The following is a 14,686-nucleotide window of genomic DNA, read 5'->3' as shown; positions in this document are numbered from 1 at the left end:
AGTGGGAATAGGGGACAGGTGTGCATGAGGAAAGTTCCAGAGGGATTTGTGTTTACATTTCATAGTTAGCAGTTATTTTTGGGATGTCTCCTGGTCTGACAAACAGCTCTTTAGCTCTACCACTTTCCACCGCAGATGCCGAAGGCCGAAAGACGGATGTGGTGGATTGAGACCCAGCCCATGCAAAACCAGATATCTCTAGCTTAAATTAACAGTTTTGATGGGTATATTTGTAGTATGTTAATCGGATTGATGTGCAGGTGCGTCAATAGACTCTTAAGGATTTTAAGTGCCGTGCTTAAGGGCACGTCAACAGATTTTTTACCTTGTTGGCTCAGGTATTCGAACCAGCGACTTTTCGGTGACTGGCCCAATGCTCTAACCTGTTGTTGGTGCAAGTCGGACAATTTTTATCCCCATAAAGCTTAAATCATACAGATGCTGAGACACGATAGTCCGGTGTCCCACTGTGACATAGCTACTTGACTCTGAGACCACCATCGGCCGAAGACGCACAGCCCGAAAGCACACCTCGCCACAATTTCCAATCCGGTAAGCTCCGGTAAGCTTCCTATATTCATTTGAATGTGTTGCCAGTTGGAGAAGTTGCTTGAGCTACGCTGAGAATGAGAAAAGTATGAAAGCCAACAGTCCAATATTTTAGAACACTACTGTGCATACATGTTTTGGACTATGATAAACCCTACTACAGATTCAACATCAAGAGTATTCTGTCGGGCTGCATCACCACCTGGTACGGGAATTGCACCGCCCGCCCGCAACCTACCCACTCTCCAGGACATCTACAGCACCGGTGTTACAGGAAGGCTAAGAAGATCATCAAGGACCTTTAGCCACCCGAGCAACGGCCTGTTCACCCCGCTACCATCTAGAAGGCGGAGACAGGGTGTGTCAAAGCTGGGACCGAGAGGCAGCTTCTATCTCCAGGCCATCAGACTGTTAAACAGTCATCACTAGCCGGCTACCACCCAGTAATCTACCCTGCACCTCAGAGACTGCTGCCCTATGTACTGTACATAGAGTCATCGAACACCATTCACTCAACTAATGTTTACATACCATTTTACCCACTTTATATGTACATACTGTATTCTATTCAAAACTCATCCTTTATAAATACTGCTATACATATATTTTCTATTAATATACTGTCCATACTGTCAATACACACCATATTCTCAGAGTACTCTGTTCTCTTGGCCCTCCCACCCCTAGGGGAATGTGCAGCCCAGTCTAAGCTCTTCTCTCCCTGGCACCCCAATGGTGGAACCAGCTTCCCCCTGACAGCTATCTTCCAAAAACATCTTAAAACCAACCTCTTTGAAGAGCATCTTAAATAATTCTACAGCACCCCCCTCGCACCACACCCTCTACCCCTCTGACCCCCACCCTGAAAAATTAAATTCAGAATGCCTTTGAAAACTAACACTCAGACATTACTTTTTTTTCACACTTTACTAGCTCTGACTGTACTTACTGTGATGTGGTTTTCCCACCTAGCTTTTAAAATACAAACCATAAGTAGCATTTTATTTTTTTAAATGTTGGATTATGTGTGTATTGTTCATGTATTGTTAGTTATTACTGCACCGTTGGAGCTAGAAACATAAGCATTTTGATGCACCTATGTTAACATCTTCAAATATGTGTATGCAACCAATAAACTTTGATTTGATTTAATGCAACACACTTTGAAAAGCGGTGGTCTCCGATTTGACAAAAGTGATCCACTTGAATACGCCCATCGCCTACAAACGTGAACGTGGGTTTAATATATTCATACTAAACCATACTTGTTCTTGGTTCACACAGGTTTGCAAACGCCACGTACATTTAGCTTCATAGCACCTTGACCAACACGTTTGAGGAACAGTTTGACTGACACATCTTCTGCCCAACTGGCTGCCAATGCGACTATTTCACAAAGCGACGAGAATATTTCTACCCAATGAGGATAGTTGAGGCCACGTGGGGGCGTTACCATGGCAATTAGCCGGTAGGTTGATCTTACTACTAGGAAGAGTTGTCACTAGTTACCCCAGCCATAAAGTCAAAATTGGCATCGTAAATTTTTTTTTGTTTGTTTTTTGGTCTTCATTTAAGGTTATGGTTAGACATAAGGTTAGCAGTGTGGTTAAGGTTATGGTTCGGGTTAGCTTTAAATTCGGGATATCAAGAAGAAGGACTATATATATATTTTTTTTTAAATAGGCGGGGTTTGGCATAATTGTGACTTTGTGGCTGTGATAACTAGTGATGACCACTAGGGTTAGGAAGAGACTCTGGCCGGTGTATAGTGCATGACAGCTGGAAACGGACTCCAGTCTTTTTAACGTTTGGATAAACTAACGTCTCAAAAGTGCAACGTGACAGACAATTACTTGAAAGGGGCAGCTGTCAAAGTAAGTTTCTGTTTCTCTTAGCTTTTAAATGACATTTATTATCATGCTATTATGGATAAATGACAGTTCAGTAACGTTAGTTGGACCAGTTGAAGGGAAATCATCCACAGCCTAATTGTTCGACACTTAAGTAGTTATTATGATGTTTCCGGTATTTCTTACACATATAGCCAGAACTCATTATTGTCAAGAATATTATCAGGAAAGACCCACAATATGGACCTGATCAAATTAGATAGCTAGATCACAGATGTAACAACAGGTTCAAAACTACTGGATGCTGCTGATGTGGTCGTGTCGTGAAGTAATACCTAAACAGGTTGACAAGGTTCTCTTTCAGGTGTTAAAGCCCAAGAGAAATGGGCCAAGTTCAGTTGCCAAACGTTGTCGATAGAAATGCCTTGAACAGAGTCGACATTTAATTACATTTTGTATTGAACCTTTATATAACTAGGCGAAGTCAGTTAAGAACAAATTCGTATTTACAATGGCGGCCAAACCCGGACGACGCTGGGCCAAATGTGCACCACCCTATGGAATTCCCAATCACGGCCAGATGTGATACAGCCTGGATTCGAACCAGGGACTGTAGTGGTGCCACTTGTACTGAGATGCAGTGCCTTAGACCGCACCACTCGGGACAAGATGCCTTGTTCTACATGTCGGAGAGGCATTTTTGTTCTACATAAGATGTTTCTATCTGAATGTTCCAAAACGTTATGTCCTGCTGTTCTACATAACATATTTCTATCTGAACGTTCCAAAACGTTATGTCCTGCTGAACACACTCCCTGGTTTATCCCACAGACAAGTGAGTGGCACAATCACCATAGTTTTCTTTTGATGGGGAGGTTACTGTGAGATTAAACTAGTTTAACATTTTACTTGTCAACACATTGGTCAATAGGGAGGAGTGTGTGTGTGTGTGTGTGTGGGTTCACTGGTTGCAAAATCAATGGCCCATTTCCCAGGCCAGTGAGCTTACTGTAAGAAGGTGATGTTTACAGTATAAACCTATTTGTTCTTATCACTATGAAACATTTAGGAATGTAATATACACTCTATACATAAAGAGCTCCATTGGCAACTGGCAATATCAATTACGTACATATAGGCTCAAACAGATGCTGTACATCTTGCCATTCTATGTCTGTGAAAAATGAATTAGTGTTATTTCATTTGACCAATTGTGAAATATGACATTTGTCTGTTTTATATTCAGCATGTTCTCATAGTTTCCCTTGAAGCAGCTGTTGTGTAGCCAATAAACCTTAGCCTGGTGATGTTTTCCTGTGTACTTTCCCTTGAAGCAGCTGTTGATGTAGCCACTTATTAACCTTAGGCTGGTGATGTTCTCCTGTGTACACAGATGTTGTGGAGTAAAGCCTTCTGCCGCTGCCCTGTGCTCGTCCTGAGCTTGTGGTTCTGTGTGGAAGCAGTGCCCATCGCTGTGGACAAGACTAAAGTGGAAACCCCAGAGCAGAAACTTGAGGCGCCACAGAGTGTGGTGTGTGTGTGTGTGTGTTGCAATACTTATGTGCAATTTGATGAAGAAGTGATAATGACTGTGTAGGAAGCAGATTGTCTTTTTAATACTTGACAAATGATATTTTGAGACTGGCTAAGGCTAGGCTATTTGAACGCATAAGAAAGAAGAAAGGCACTCTGAGCATCAATAATGTGTAAGAAAGAGGAAGGGCTGCAGGAAAAGGAAGGAGGTTTAGACCTAGGCCATATGAATCCAATGTGAACCTCTCCCCTTTCATCTCTGTCCCACTTACGCACTACAATGTGGATTTTGACCGTTTTTTGTTTGTTTCAGGACACGGGGCTTCACTATGACCGCTACCTCAGGGAAGTCATTGATTTCCTGGAGAAAGACCAGCATTTCAGAGAGAAGCTCCACAACACAGACATGGAGGACATTAAGGTACCCCAGCAGCTACAGCATTTGCAGGGTTGTGTTCATTAGGTAACAAACGGGGGGAAAAAAACAGAGGGACTACCCAGACTTGTCCAATAAGAAATGCTCATTTTATTTTTCTGCTGCAAAATGTTTTCAACTGTTTGTTGCATGCCCTAATGAACGTGACCCCGTTGGCCTCCTGGTCGGTTTATATTTATTGTTATTGGTCACTCAAATCTCTGGTTGCGTATGTTTCTGAGCAGCAAGGCAAACTGGCCAAAGAGCTGGACTTTGTCGGCCATCACGTGAGGACCAAACTTGACGAGTTGAAGAGGCAGGAGGTGAACAGGCTACGGACGCTCATCAAAGCTAAACAAGACATTGAGGGAGGGCATGGTATGCTGGTCTGTGGTTCAAATATGTCCTTTCCTGTCCAACTGGCAGCCATCCTATCAGCAGTAACTTTTGTCCAATTGACAGGACATATGATGCAATCCACCACCAACATCCGAAGCTTGATGTAGTCCGTCACATAGGAAAATGGAAGTGACTCGAGGCTATTGTGCAAGTAAATAGTGTCACATGTTGTGAAAATGTCCATGTTGACACATTTTGGAAGAGGGTTTGAGATACTACTAACAAGCATGGTCTTGCACACAAACAAGACCATGCTTATATTGGGACTGCCAGAAATACCTGGCTGCGGTCACCGCCAAAGCAAGAGTCAGTCATCAAAACAATCTCTCAACTGCCTGTGAATTCTTAGCCCAGTCTTTTAGCATTGCACTACCATTGTCCAATATCCGCAATATTAATAACTCCTTGGTGTCCTCACCAAGTGACTAGTTTATTATTGTTACGAGAGGATAATAATGTACAATATTCTCGAGTAAAGTTTACTCTAATTTATTACAAACACAATTTATTACAATGATTGAAATGTGGATACATTTGAGCTATAACTATACAATTACCTCATCATATGAAGTAGGCACATACTTTTTGGCAGCAGTTGTCAGCAAGCAATTTGTAACCACTTAAATCGTACAGAATTAGTTTCCCTCCTAATCGGAAACTTCTTTCCCCCCCCAGAAATGAACCACAAGGCGCTGCTCATGCAGTTTGAGTACATGAACCACATGAATCCACACACCTTCGAAGTGGAGGACCTGGATAAGCTTATTAAATCGGTAGGAATGTTGTTTATACACACACTACAACATGATGAAATGTTTAAAATGACCACACAATGGTTCTTGAAACCACCCTGCTCAGAACATATGGTGCATGGACCAAAATGATGCCAGGGTCCATACTCGAAAAGAGTTTAAAAGTGCACATGCTGACAATGGCCTGACAGCTGAAATGTTTGCTCTGCACTTGATGCCTCATGAATGAATAAGCATAAAATAACTTTTAAACTCTTCTGAGCTAGGACATCCATTTTGAGCCAACAGCCCAAAGGGATTATAGTCTTGAAGCTAACTTATTGTTTGAATAGCAAATGTATTGGAAAGGTCATCCTGACCATGCACATGTGTTCTGTCTGGTGATGTTAGACCATGGAAAAATGTTTAGAGGACGACAGTGTCCCCAGGACATTTTAAATGGTCGATTTGACCTATAGAGGTCTTTGAATGACCTTTTTTTTAATGCTCCTCTCTATCCATGGTGAACAAATGAACATTTTTGTTGCTATTAACAATCCTGAGCTTTCACTTGTAGATTTAATTACACAGAGGTAGTGAAGCATTCTGAGCTATTTGTCCTTTGTTGGTGAGAGCTGGCTTGCCAGAGGTAAAGGGCCAAATCAGCTTTGACAGTTGAGAGAGCCTGGGGTTGTGTGTGTGTGTGAACTAAACTTGAAAATTCAAGATTTCTCCTTGGTAAAGAAGGATGCAAACCTACTTCCTGTTTTTCTTGATATCTGAATTAAGACGATTTTGCACATTTACACTCAACTAAAAGTGATTTCAGTTTGAGCTCTGACCTTTCCAGTGCCTAATGTGAATCCTTTGGTTGCGTGCTACTTCTAAGTGATGAGTCTGAAATCAGTGATGTTGCTATGTGAACTAATATAATTTGCACTTAAAACTAATCGTCAAGAGCATGTCACATCCTTTCTCAGTCTCTTCTATAATAGTCTCTATCCACATTTTTTTATTGGTTTGAAATCCATCCAGATCCATGGGTAACTAGTCTCTGACACAGAACTGTGGACTTAAATGGTATTATTTTTTTCTCAAACCCACATCTACCCAGATCTAAAGCCTTTTCAGAGGTATCTAAGGCTAGGGGTTGACTTGAAATTGTCCTTTTGTTTTCATTTGTTCAGTTCTCATTCTTTCCTTTTCCTGGTTGATATTTATATAGGCTACCAGTGACCTGGAAAACTATGACAAGGATCGTCACGAGGAGTTTAAGAGGTACGAGATGATGAAGGAGCACAAGAGGAAGGAGCACCTGAAGAACCTCGACGAGGAGCAACGCAAGGACGAGGAACAGCACTACGAAGAGCTGAGGGAGAAACACGCAAACCATCCCAAAATCAACCACCCTGTAAGACATTTACCCTGCTACGATAACTAAACTCAAAGCTAAATACCATGCGAGACATTTACCTTGATACTGTAATTTAACCTAAATTCAACCACCCTGTAAGACTTTTACAATGATACCCAACATGATGGTTAGGCCTATTCCATCAACAATTGCGCCAATAAAATAGTTCCCACTGCCAATTTGTTGCATGAACCGTTTCACTGGCCCAAAATTATCCACCCATCAAGCATAATTTTGTTTGGTCAATATTTAGGGAAGTTTACAGACAATTTGCTGTTTCCATCAGGCTGTTTTATCCAACAGCTACTTTACTTGCTTAAAAAGGGCGGAAACATGATTGCATTAACTAAACCCTAAATCAACCACCGTATTGGACATTTCAATCAAATGTATTTTTAAAGCTCTTTTTGCGTCAGCTGATGTCAAAGTGCTGTACAGAAATCCAGTCTAAAAAAACTCCCTAGAAAGGCAGGAACCTAGGAAGAAACCTAGAGAGGAACCAGGCTCTGAGGGGTGGCCAGTCCTATTCTGGCTGTGCCGGGTGGAGATTATAACAGTACATGACCAAGATGTTCAAACGTTCATAGATGACCACCAGGGTCAAATCATAATAATCACAGTGGTTGTAGAAGGTGCAACAGGTCAGCACCTCAGGAGTAAATGTCAGTTGGCTTTTCATAGCCGATCATTCAAAGTTAGAGACAGCATGTGCGGTAGAGAGAGAATCGAAAAAAGCAAGTCCGGGACAAGGTAGCACGTCCGGTGAACAGGTCAGGGTTCCATAGTCGCAGGCAGAACAGTTGAAACTGGAGCAGCAGCACAACCAGGTGGACTGGGGACGCGAGAAGTCATCAGGCCAGGTAGTCATGAGGCATGGTCTCAGGACTCAGGTCCTCCGGGAGGGAAGAGGGAGAGGGAGCATACTTAAATTCACACAGGACACCGGATAAGACAGGAAAAATACTCCAGATATAACAGACTGACCCTAGCCCCCAGACAAACTATTGCAGCATAAATACTGGAGGCTGAGATTTTACAATGATACTATAACTAAACCCAAAATCAATCACCATGTAAGACATTTACCTTGACAATCAACCGCCCTCTAAGATATTTCAGTGATATTAAACCCCAAATTACTGAACCCCAAATGAACTAGCCTGGTCTTCAATCTTTTTTGTTCTGTAGACCTATAGCCAACCATATGAGTTGGCTATAATGCAAAAACAGATCTAGGATAAGACTAGAACTTTACCACCCTGTAGGAATTTACAGTGATACTAATCTAACAAAGACCCCATTACTGTATATGGGTTTTTCTATAAATAATGGGGCCAATGTGTGACATTGGGATAAACATTTTCAAAGTGGTTTGAAACCAAAAAAAATGAGAACTCCACCTATACAACAACATAGGCCAAGGACTATACAGTGCCTTCAGAAAGTATTCCCACTCCTTGACTTTTTCCACATATTGTTGTGCTAGAGCCTGAATTTAAAATTAAGGACATTTTAGATTGTTTGGTCACTGGCCTACACACAACACCCTATAATGTTAAAGTGGAATTTTTACAAAATACTATCAAAAATGAAAAAGCTGAAATGTCTTGAGTCAATAACACTTTGTTATGGCAAGCCTAAATACATTCAGGAGTAAACATTTGCTTAACAAGTCACATAATAACTTGCATGGAATCACTCTGTGCAAATAATATTGTTGAACATGATTTTTGAATGACTTCATCATCTCTGTACCCCACACATAAAAATAATTGTACGGTCCCTCGGTTGAGCAGTGAATTTCAAACACAGATCCAATCACAAAGACCAGAGGTTTTCCAATGCCCTACAAAGAAGGGCACCTTATTGGATGGGTAAAAAAAAGCAGACATTGAATATCCCTTTGAGCATGGTGAATGTATTAATTACACTTTGGATGGTGTATCAATACACCCAGTCACTACAAAGATACAGGTGTCCTTCCTAACACAGTTGCCGGAGAAGAAGGAAACAGCTCAGGGATTTCACCATGAGGCCAATGGTGACTTTAAAAAGAGTTAGATTTGAATGGCTGTGATAGGGGAACACTAAGGATCAAATAAAAAGTTATTATTATATATCACATCATATAATACAATTGGTGTAGACTTTAGTCAAATGCTTACATAGGAGCCCATTCTCAACAGTGTAGAGTTAAAAAGTAAGACAAATGTCTGCTAAATCAAGGAATTTTTATTTGACCTTCATTTAACTAGGCAAGTCCGTTACGAACACATTCTTATTTTCAATGACGGCCTAGGAACAGTGGGCTAACTGCCTTGTTCAGGGGCAGGACGACAGATTATTTTTTTTTACCTTGTCAGCACGGGGATCCGATCTTGCAACCTTTCAGGTACTACGCTCTATCACCTTGGCTACCTGCCGCCCCAAATAGTAACACAATAAAAAAAACTCAGAAGGCTATATGCAAGGAGAACCAGCAGCAGCGTGTGTGAAAGTGTGTGTGTGGTGTCAATATGCATGTGTATGTGTGTTTTGTGTGATTGAGCATATGTATACAGTTGAAGTCCATGATTCCATGTGTGTTGTTTCATAGTTTTGATGTCTTCACTATTATTCTACAATGTAGAAAATAGTACAAATATAGAAAAACCCTGGAATGAGTAGGTGTGTCCAAACTTTTGACTGGTACTGTATAAAATGCTGATTATTATCAATAAGTTGTCCGGCGTAGGAAATCCTCACTGGTTCCCTAGTTTACACTGTGTATGTGTATTTCTATAAACTGTAGTAGTGAAGTGTGTGTGTGTGTGTGTGTGTGTGTGTGTGTGTGTCTGTAGGGCAGTCAGGACCAGCTGAAAGAGGTCTGGAAGGAGTCTGACGGTTTGGACCCAAATGACTTTGACCCCAAGACCTTCTTCAAACTCCACGGTAAAGTTCACACAAGTAGCCATTCACAGGTTCAAAAAAGCCTAAAATATTGTGTCACGTTCTCAAATTACACATCAATCACAATGGACCTTATTAAGAAATCATCAAATTAAGCACATTTTTTTCATTGAAGCCATTTTATTTTTTCCTCTTTTTTTTTGCAGACAACAACGGAGATGGCTACATTGATCAACAGGAGCTTGAAGCCCTGTTCACTAAAGAGGTGTGTGTGTGTGTGTGTGGTAACCAGAGCAGGCCCAGAGTTGAAAAATGTGTTGTTTTTTTTGTAGCTGGAGAAGATGTACAGCCCTAATCTTGAAGAGGATGACATGACAGAGATGGAGGAGGAGCGACTGCGCATGAGGGAACACGTCATGAATGAGGTGAGCTGGCAGGAGGGATGGGGTATGATGGAGTCACTGAGTCATACAGACACACACACAAAATCAACACTGCTTCTTCAGTCAACCTATTTGCTGATATTTCATTCCTTTCATCTGTACTCAGGTGGACACCAACAAGGATAGACTGGTCTCCCTGGATGAGTTCCTGATTTCCACAAACAAGAAAGAGTTCCAAGAGCCAGACAGCTGGGAGGTAAGGGACAGGCAACTACCGCCACCTCAGTGTGGTTTCCTGCTGAAGCCTGAAGTGGTCAAGAGGAACTGAATGCCATTGACCCTAATAATGGTGCTTCTACCCTCCACTCCTCTCTCTCCGCATCTTCTCCTCTCCAGACTCTGGAGCAGGCCCCAGCCTACACGGACGAGGAGATGAAGTTGTTTGAGGAGCAGCTGGCCCAGGAGGAGATCAACCTCAAGCAGAAGAACGTAGTTCTGCAGAAACAGAAAGAGGAACTGGAAAGGCAGCAGGAGCAACTCGACGCCCAGAAAGCCGAGCTGCAGCAGGTAACCTAATACAGTACCTCATATCAATGTTAGCATTTATAAAATGTCAGAATAAACCGCTATTAACAACTAACGTACCCTTTTGACACAAAATGCATCTGCAGTCCCATAGCAGACAAGCTTTGACACAGTAGCATTAAGTGCTCAGTATTACTTAATAAATAACTTAATAAATAAGTGACTCGTAATTTGACTTTTTTTTTATTCTGTGACATTAGCTCACCCTAAACAAGAGAGCACATTTTAAGCTACAATTTGTCTATTGTAAATAATTACAATAGACAAATTGTAGCTTAATTAGAATGCGCTCTCTTTTGTCGTTACTATCTTGTCTCATCGCAAAAACTCCCGTACGGGCTCGGGAGAGACGGCCGATAGTCATGATTCCTAGGCCAATTGTGCATCGCCCCACGGACCTCCCAGTCGCGGCCGGCTGCGACAGCCTGGGCGCGAACCCAGAGTCTCTGGTGGCACAGCTAGCGCTGCTTTGCAGTGCCCTAGACCTCTGCACCACCTGGGAGGCCTATTGTAACTTTTTTGAACTGGGTCATCGCTCTCTTTTTTTTATTTTTTCTTGGGGTCAAATAACATCTCCATCTCTTGTCTGTCTTGTCCTCAGGCGGTGGAACAAATGCAGATAATAAAATTTGAAAAAGCAAATGCGGCCGTTGAGGTCAAAGGTCAGTACAAGTTGCCTTCAGTAATAACATCCTCTAGTATTGCCAACATGAATAATGACCATCGGTCGAATCCTAACTTCCTCGTAAGTCAAATTTTCACTTAGCCAAGCATTGATGTCAATGGAAGACGAAGTGAAAATTTGACTCGAGGAAGTTAGGATTTTCCCCTATCTGTTTCAAACACGATGATGTGCTTTAGATGGAGGAGCTACAGTAGCAGTGCCCCCTGGAGGTCAATCATTGCCAGTACTACCAGGAGACAGCCAACCTCTACCCCCGAGTCACCACCAAGACTTACCTGCACACTCTTAGCAGGCCCGGCAACTTTTTCTGTGTGTGTGAATCTCTTGGTGTGTGTTTGTACGTGTGTGTGCGCTCATGTGTTTTTGTGTGCATACGTGTGTAAATTAATCTTGCAACGAATCCGTTTGAGTTAGTTTTAATGTGTTGTCGGCGCTCTACGGTCCCACAATATACCCGGACGCACACATACAGTCCAACAATTTCCAGAGACCAGCTAAACCAATCAGAATGAAGCCTTAGATTTTGACCCACTTCCAGTCGTGGCATTCCGGAGCTGGCAGGAACAGCCAGCACAACCAACGAGACTTGAAATAATTGCTGAACCAGGCATTTTGTAGACAATCCACTCTTTTGTTATTAGTTATTTTCCCTCTTGCCACAACCAGCATGATATGGGAAGTCATTTGGGATGATTGAAAAGAGGGTTTTGTTCCTGAATACGTGCAATGTTTTGTTTTCTACCTAGTTAGGTATGCTACCCCGTGGGATTATTTCTGTGGGGAAAGATTTGTTTACAATACAAAATACATTTTGGTTAAATAGTTTACGGAGGTGGGTCAAATGAATGTCAATTATGATATGATATGCTGCTTGATAGTATGCTGTCATGATAAATAATGTAGAACCTTACCTGGAGATGGTTTACTCTGATAACCTTGCTGATTCATTCCTGATATTAATAATTGCCCATACAGATACATTAAGCTAGAGATACATTACTGTAGTACAGAGATGCATTACACAGATACATTAAGCTAGAGATACATTACTGTAGTACAGAGATGCATTACACAGATACATTAAGCTAGAGATACATTACTGTAGTACAGAGATGCATTACACAGATACATATAGAAACATTACTGTAGTACAGAGATGCATTACACAGATACATACAGAAACATTACTGTAGTACAGAGATGCATTACACAGATACATACAGATACATTACTGTAGTACAGAGATACATACAGATACATTACTGTAGTACAGAGATGCATTACACAGATACATATAGAAACATTACTGTAGTACAGAGATGCATTACACAGATACATACAGAAACATTACTGTAGTACAGAGATGCATTACACAGATACATACAGAAACATTACTGTAGTACAGAGATACATTACACAGATACATACAGATACATTACTGTAGTACAGAGATGCATTACACAGATACATATAGAAACATTACTGTAGTACAGAGATGCATTACACAGATACATACAGAAACATTACTGTAGTACAGAGATGCATTACACAGATACATACAGAAACATTACTGTAGTACAGAGATACATTACACAGATACATACAGATACATTACTGTAGTACAGAGATACATACAGATACCTTACTGTAGTATACAGATGCATTACACAGCTACATTACTGTAGTACACAGATACATTACTGTAGTACAGAGATACATTAAGAAGGTACTGTAGTAATTTAATATTGGCCGAAAGAATGTTTACATGCCACAAACTGCTAATTGTTTTTGTGTAACAAAAATGCCCCATTTGATGTTGACTTAGAATGTTGTAAATTGTTTCATTGTGGGTGATAGGGACAATAGTGATAATAAGGAGTCCTGAATGTGTCATTTATCTTCATTTCCAGTGTCTGTATTTCTGTGTGTGACCTTGTCTTTATTTGTGAGAGTATATATTATGATCACAGTTTAGGACCAAAGTCTGTTGTGGGGATATAATAATAATAATAATATTTCATTTGTATAGCGCTTTTCATTGCAGTGTTATCTCAAAGTTCTACATAGGCAAAAATAATGATAATACAAATGACTATTAAAAACACATTTAGAATCAAGACAGGAAATGGCAATAGTCAGCTAGGTGATAAAAGGGTAAAAAACATCCATTCAGCGGCAGTCCTGTGGTTGAAAACAGCTTGTTGATGAAAGAGGTGGAAGGAAAAAGGCAAGAATGGTGCAAGGCAACAGGTGATCCACAAACGGACAAATAACGGCACATTACAGCAGTGGTGTGCAAAACGACATCTTGGAACGTACAACTCTTGGGTCCTTGTCACGGGTGGGCTATTGCAGCAGACGCCCACACCGGGTTTCAATCCGATCAGCTAAAAAAAAGAAGTGACTCCAGTGGGCACGCGATCACCAACACTGAACGATTGAGGAGTGGAAAAACATTGCCCGGTCCAACGAATCCCGGTTGATGTTGCTTCATGCTGATGACAAAGTCAGGATTTGGTGTGAACAGCATGAGTCCATGGCCCCATCCTGCCTGGTGTCAACGGTTCAGACTGGTGGTGTAATGGTGTGGGGAATGTTTTCCAATTGATACCAAATCAGCAACGTTTGAACGCCACAGCGTATCTGAACATATCCAGACCCCAAATAATTCAGGCTGTTTTGGAGGCAAATGGGGGTCTGATCCGCTACTATTTATTTTTTATTTTATTTCACCTTTATTTAACCAGGTAGGCTAGTTGAGAACAAGTTCTCATTTGCAACTGCGACCTGGCCAAGATAAAGCATAGCAGTGTGAGCAGACAACACAGAGTTACACATGGAGTAAACAATTAACAAGTCAATAACACAGTAGAAAAAAAGGGGAGTCTATATACAATGTGTGCAAAAGGCATGAGGAGGTAGGGGAATAATTACAATATTGCAGATTAACACTGGAGTGATAAATGATCAGATGATCAGGTAGAGATATTGGTGTGCAGAAAAGTAAATAAATAAAAACTGTGGGGATGAGGTAGGTGAAAATGGGTGGGCTATTTACCAATAGATTATGTACAGCTGCAGCGATCGGTTAGCTGCTCAGATAGCTGATGTTTGAAGTTGGTGAGGGAGATAAAAGTCTCCAACTTCAGCGATTTTTGCAATTCGTTCCAGTCACAGGCAGCAGAGTACTGGAACGAAAGGCGGCCGAATGAGGTGTTGGCTTTAGGGACTAGATGGGTGTACAAAACATTAG

The 14,686-nt window shown here is 41.3% G+C and overlaps 1 protein-coding gene across 1 annotated transcript; it reads left to right on the top strand.

Moving 5' to 3' along the window:
- Nucleotides 1-2,103: 2,103 nt before the first annotated feature.
- On the top strand, nt 2,104-13,336 carry LOC118396413 (nucleobindin-2-like). The gene is made up of 13 exons (XM_035790594.2): nt 2,104-2,423; nt 3,793-3,930; nt 4,246-4,353; nt 4,593-4,725; nt 5,422-5,519; nt 6,703-6,888; nt 9,732-9,822; nt 9,987-10,045; nt 10,113-10,205; nt 10,330-10,419; nt 10,560-10,730; nt 11,350-11,410; nt 11,610-13,336. Exons 2-13 carry the CDS (start codon nt 3,793-3,795, stop codon nt 11,720-11,722), a joined length of 1,341 nt encoding a protein of 446 aa, XP_035646487.1. The 5' UTR covers nt 2,104-2,423; the 3' UTR covers nt 11,723-13,336.
- The last annotated feature ends 1,350 nt before the right edge of the window (nt 13,337-14,686 follow it).

Source organism: Oncorhynchus keta, chromosome 17, assembly GCF_023373465.1.
Source record: "Oncorhynchus keta strain PuntledgeMale-10-30-2019 chromosome 17, Oket_V2, whole genome shotgun sequence".
Classification (NCBI taxonomy): Eukaryota; Metazoa; Chordata; class Actinopteri; order Salmoniformes; family Salmonidae; genus Oncorhynchus; species Oncorhynchus keta.
This window is presented reverse-complemented; position numbering and strand designations above follow the sequence as displayed.

Excerpts from the sequence above, each read along its gene's own strand:
- LOC118396413 (XM_035790594.2), top strand. The coding sequence starts at position 3,793 with ATGTTGTGGAGTAAAGCCTTCTGCCGCTGCCCTGTGCTCGTCCTGAGC. Across the intron at positions 4,726-5,421 it reads AGACATTGAGGGAGGGCATG|AAATGAACCACAAGGCGCTG; the intron begins GTATGCTGGTCT and ends TTCCCCCCCCAG. Across the intron at positions 10,420-10,559 it reads AAGAGCCAGACAGCTGGGAG|ACTCTGGAGCAGGCCCCAGC; the intron begins GTAAGGGACAGG and ends TCTCCTCTCCAG.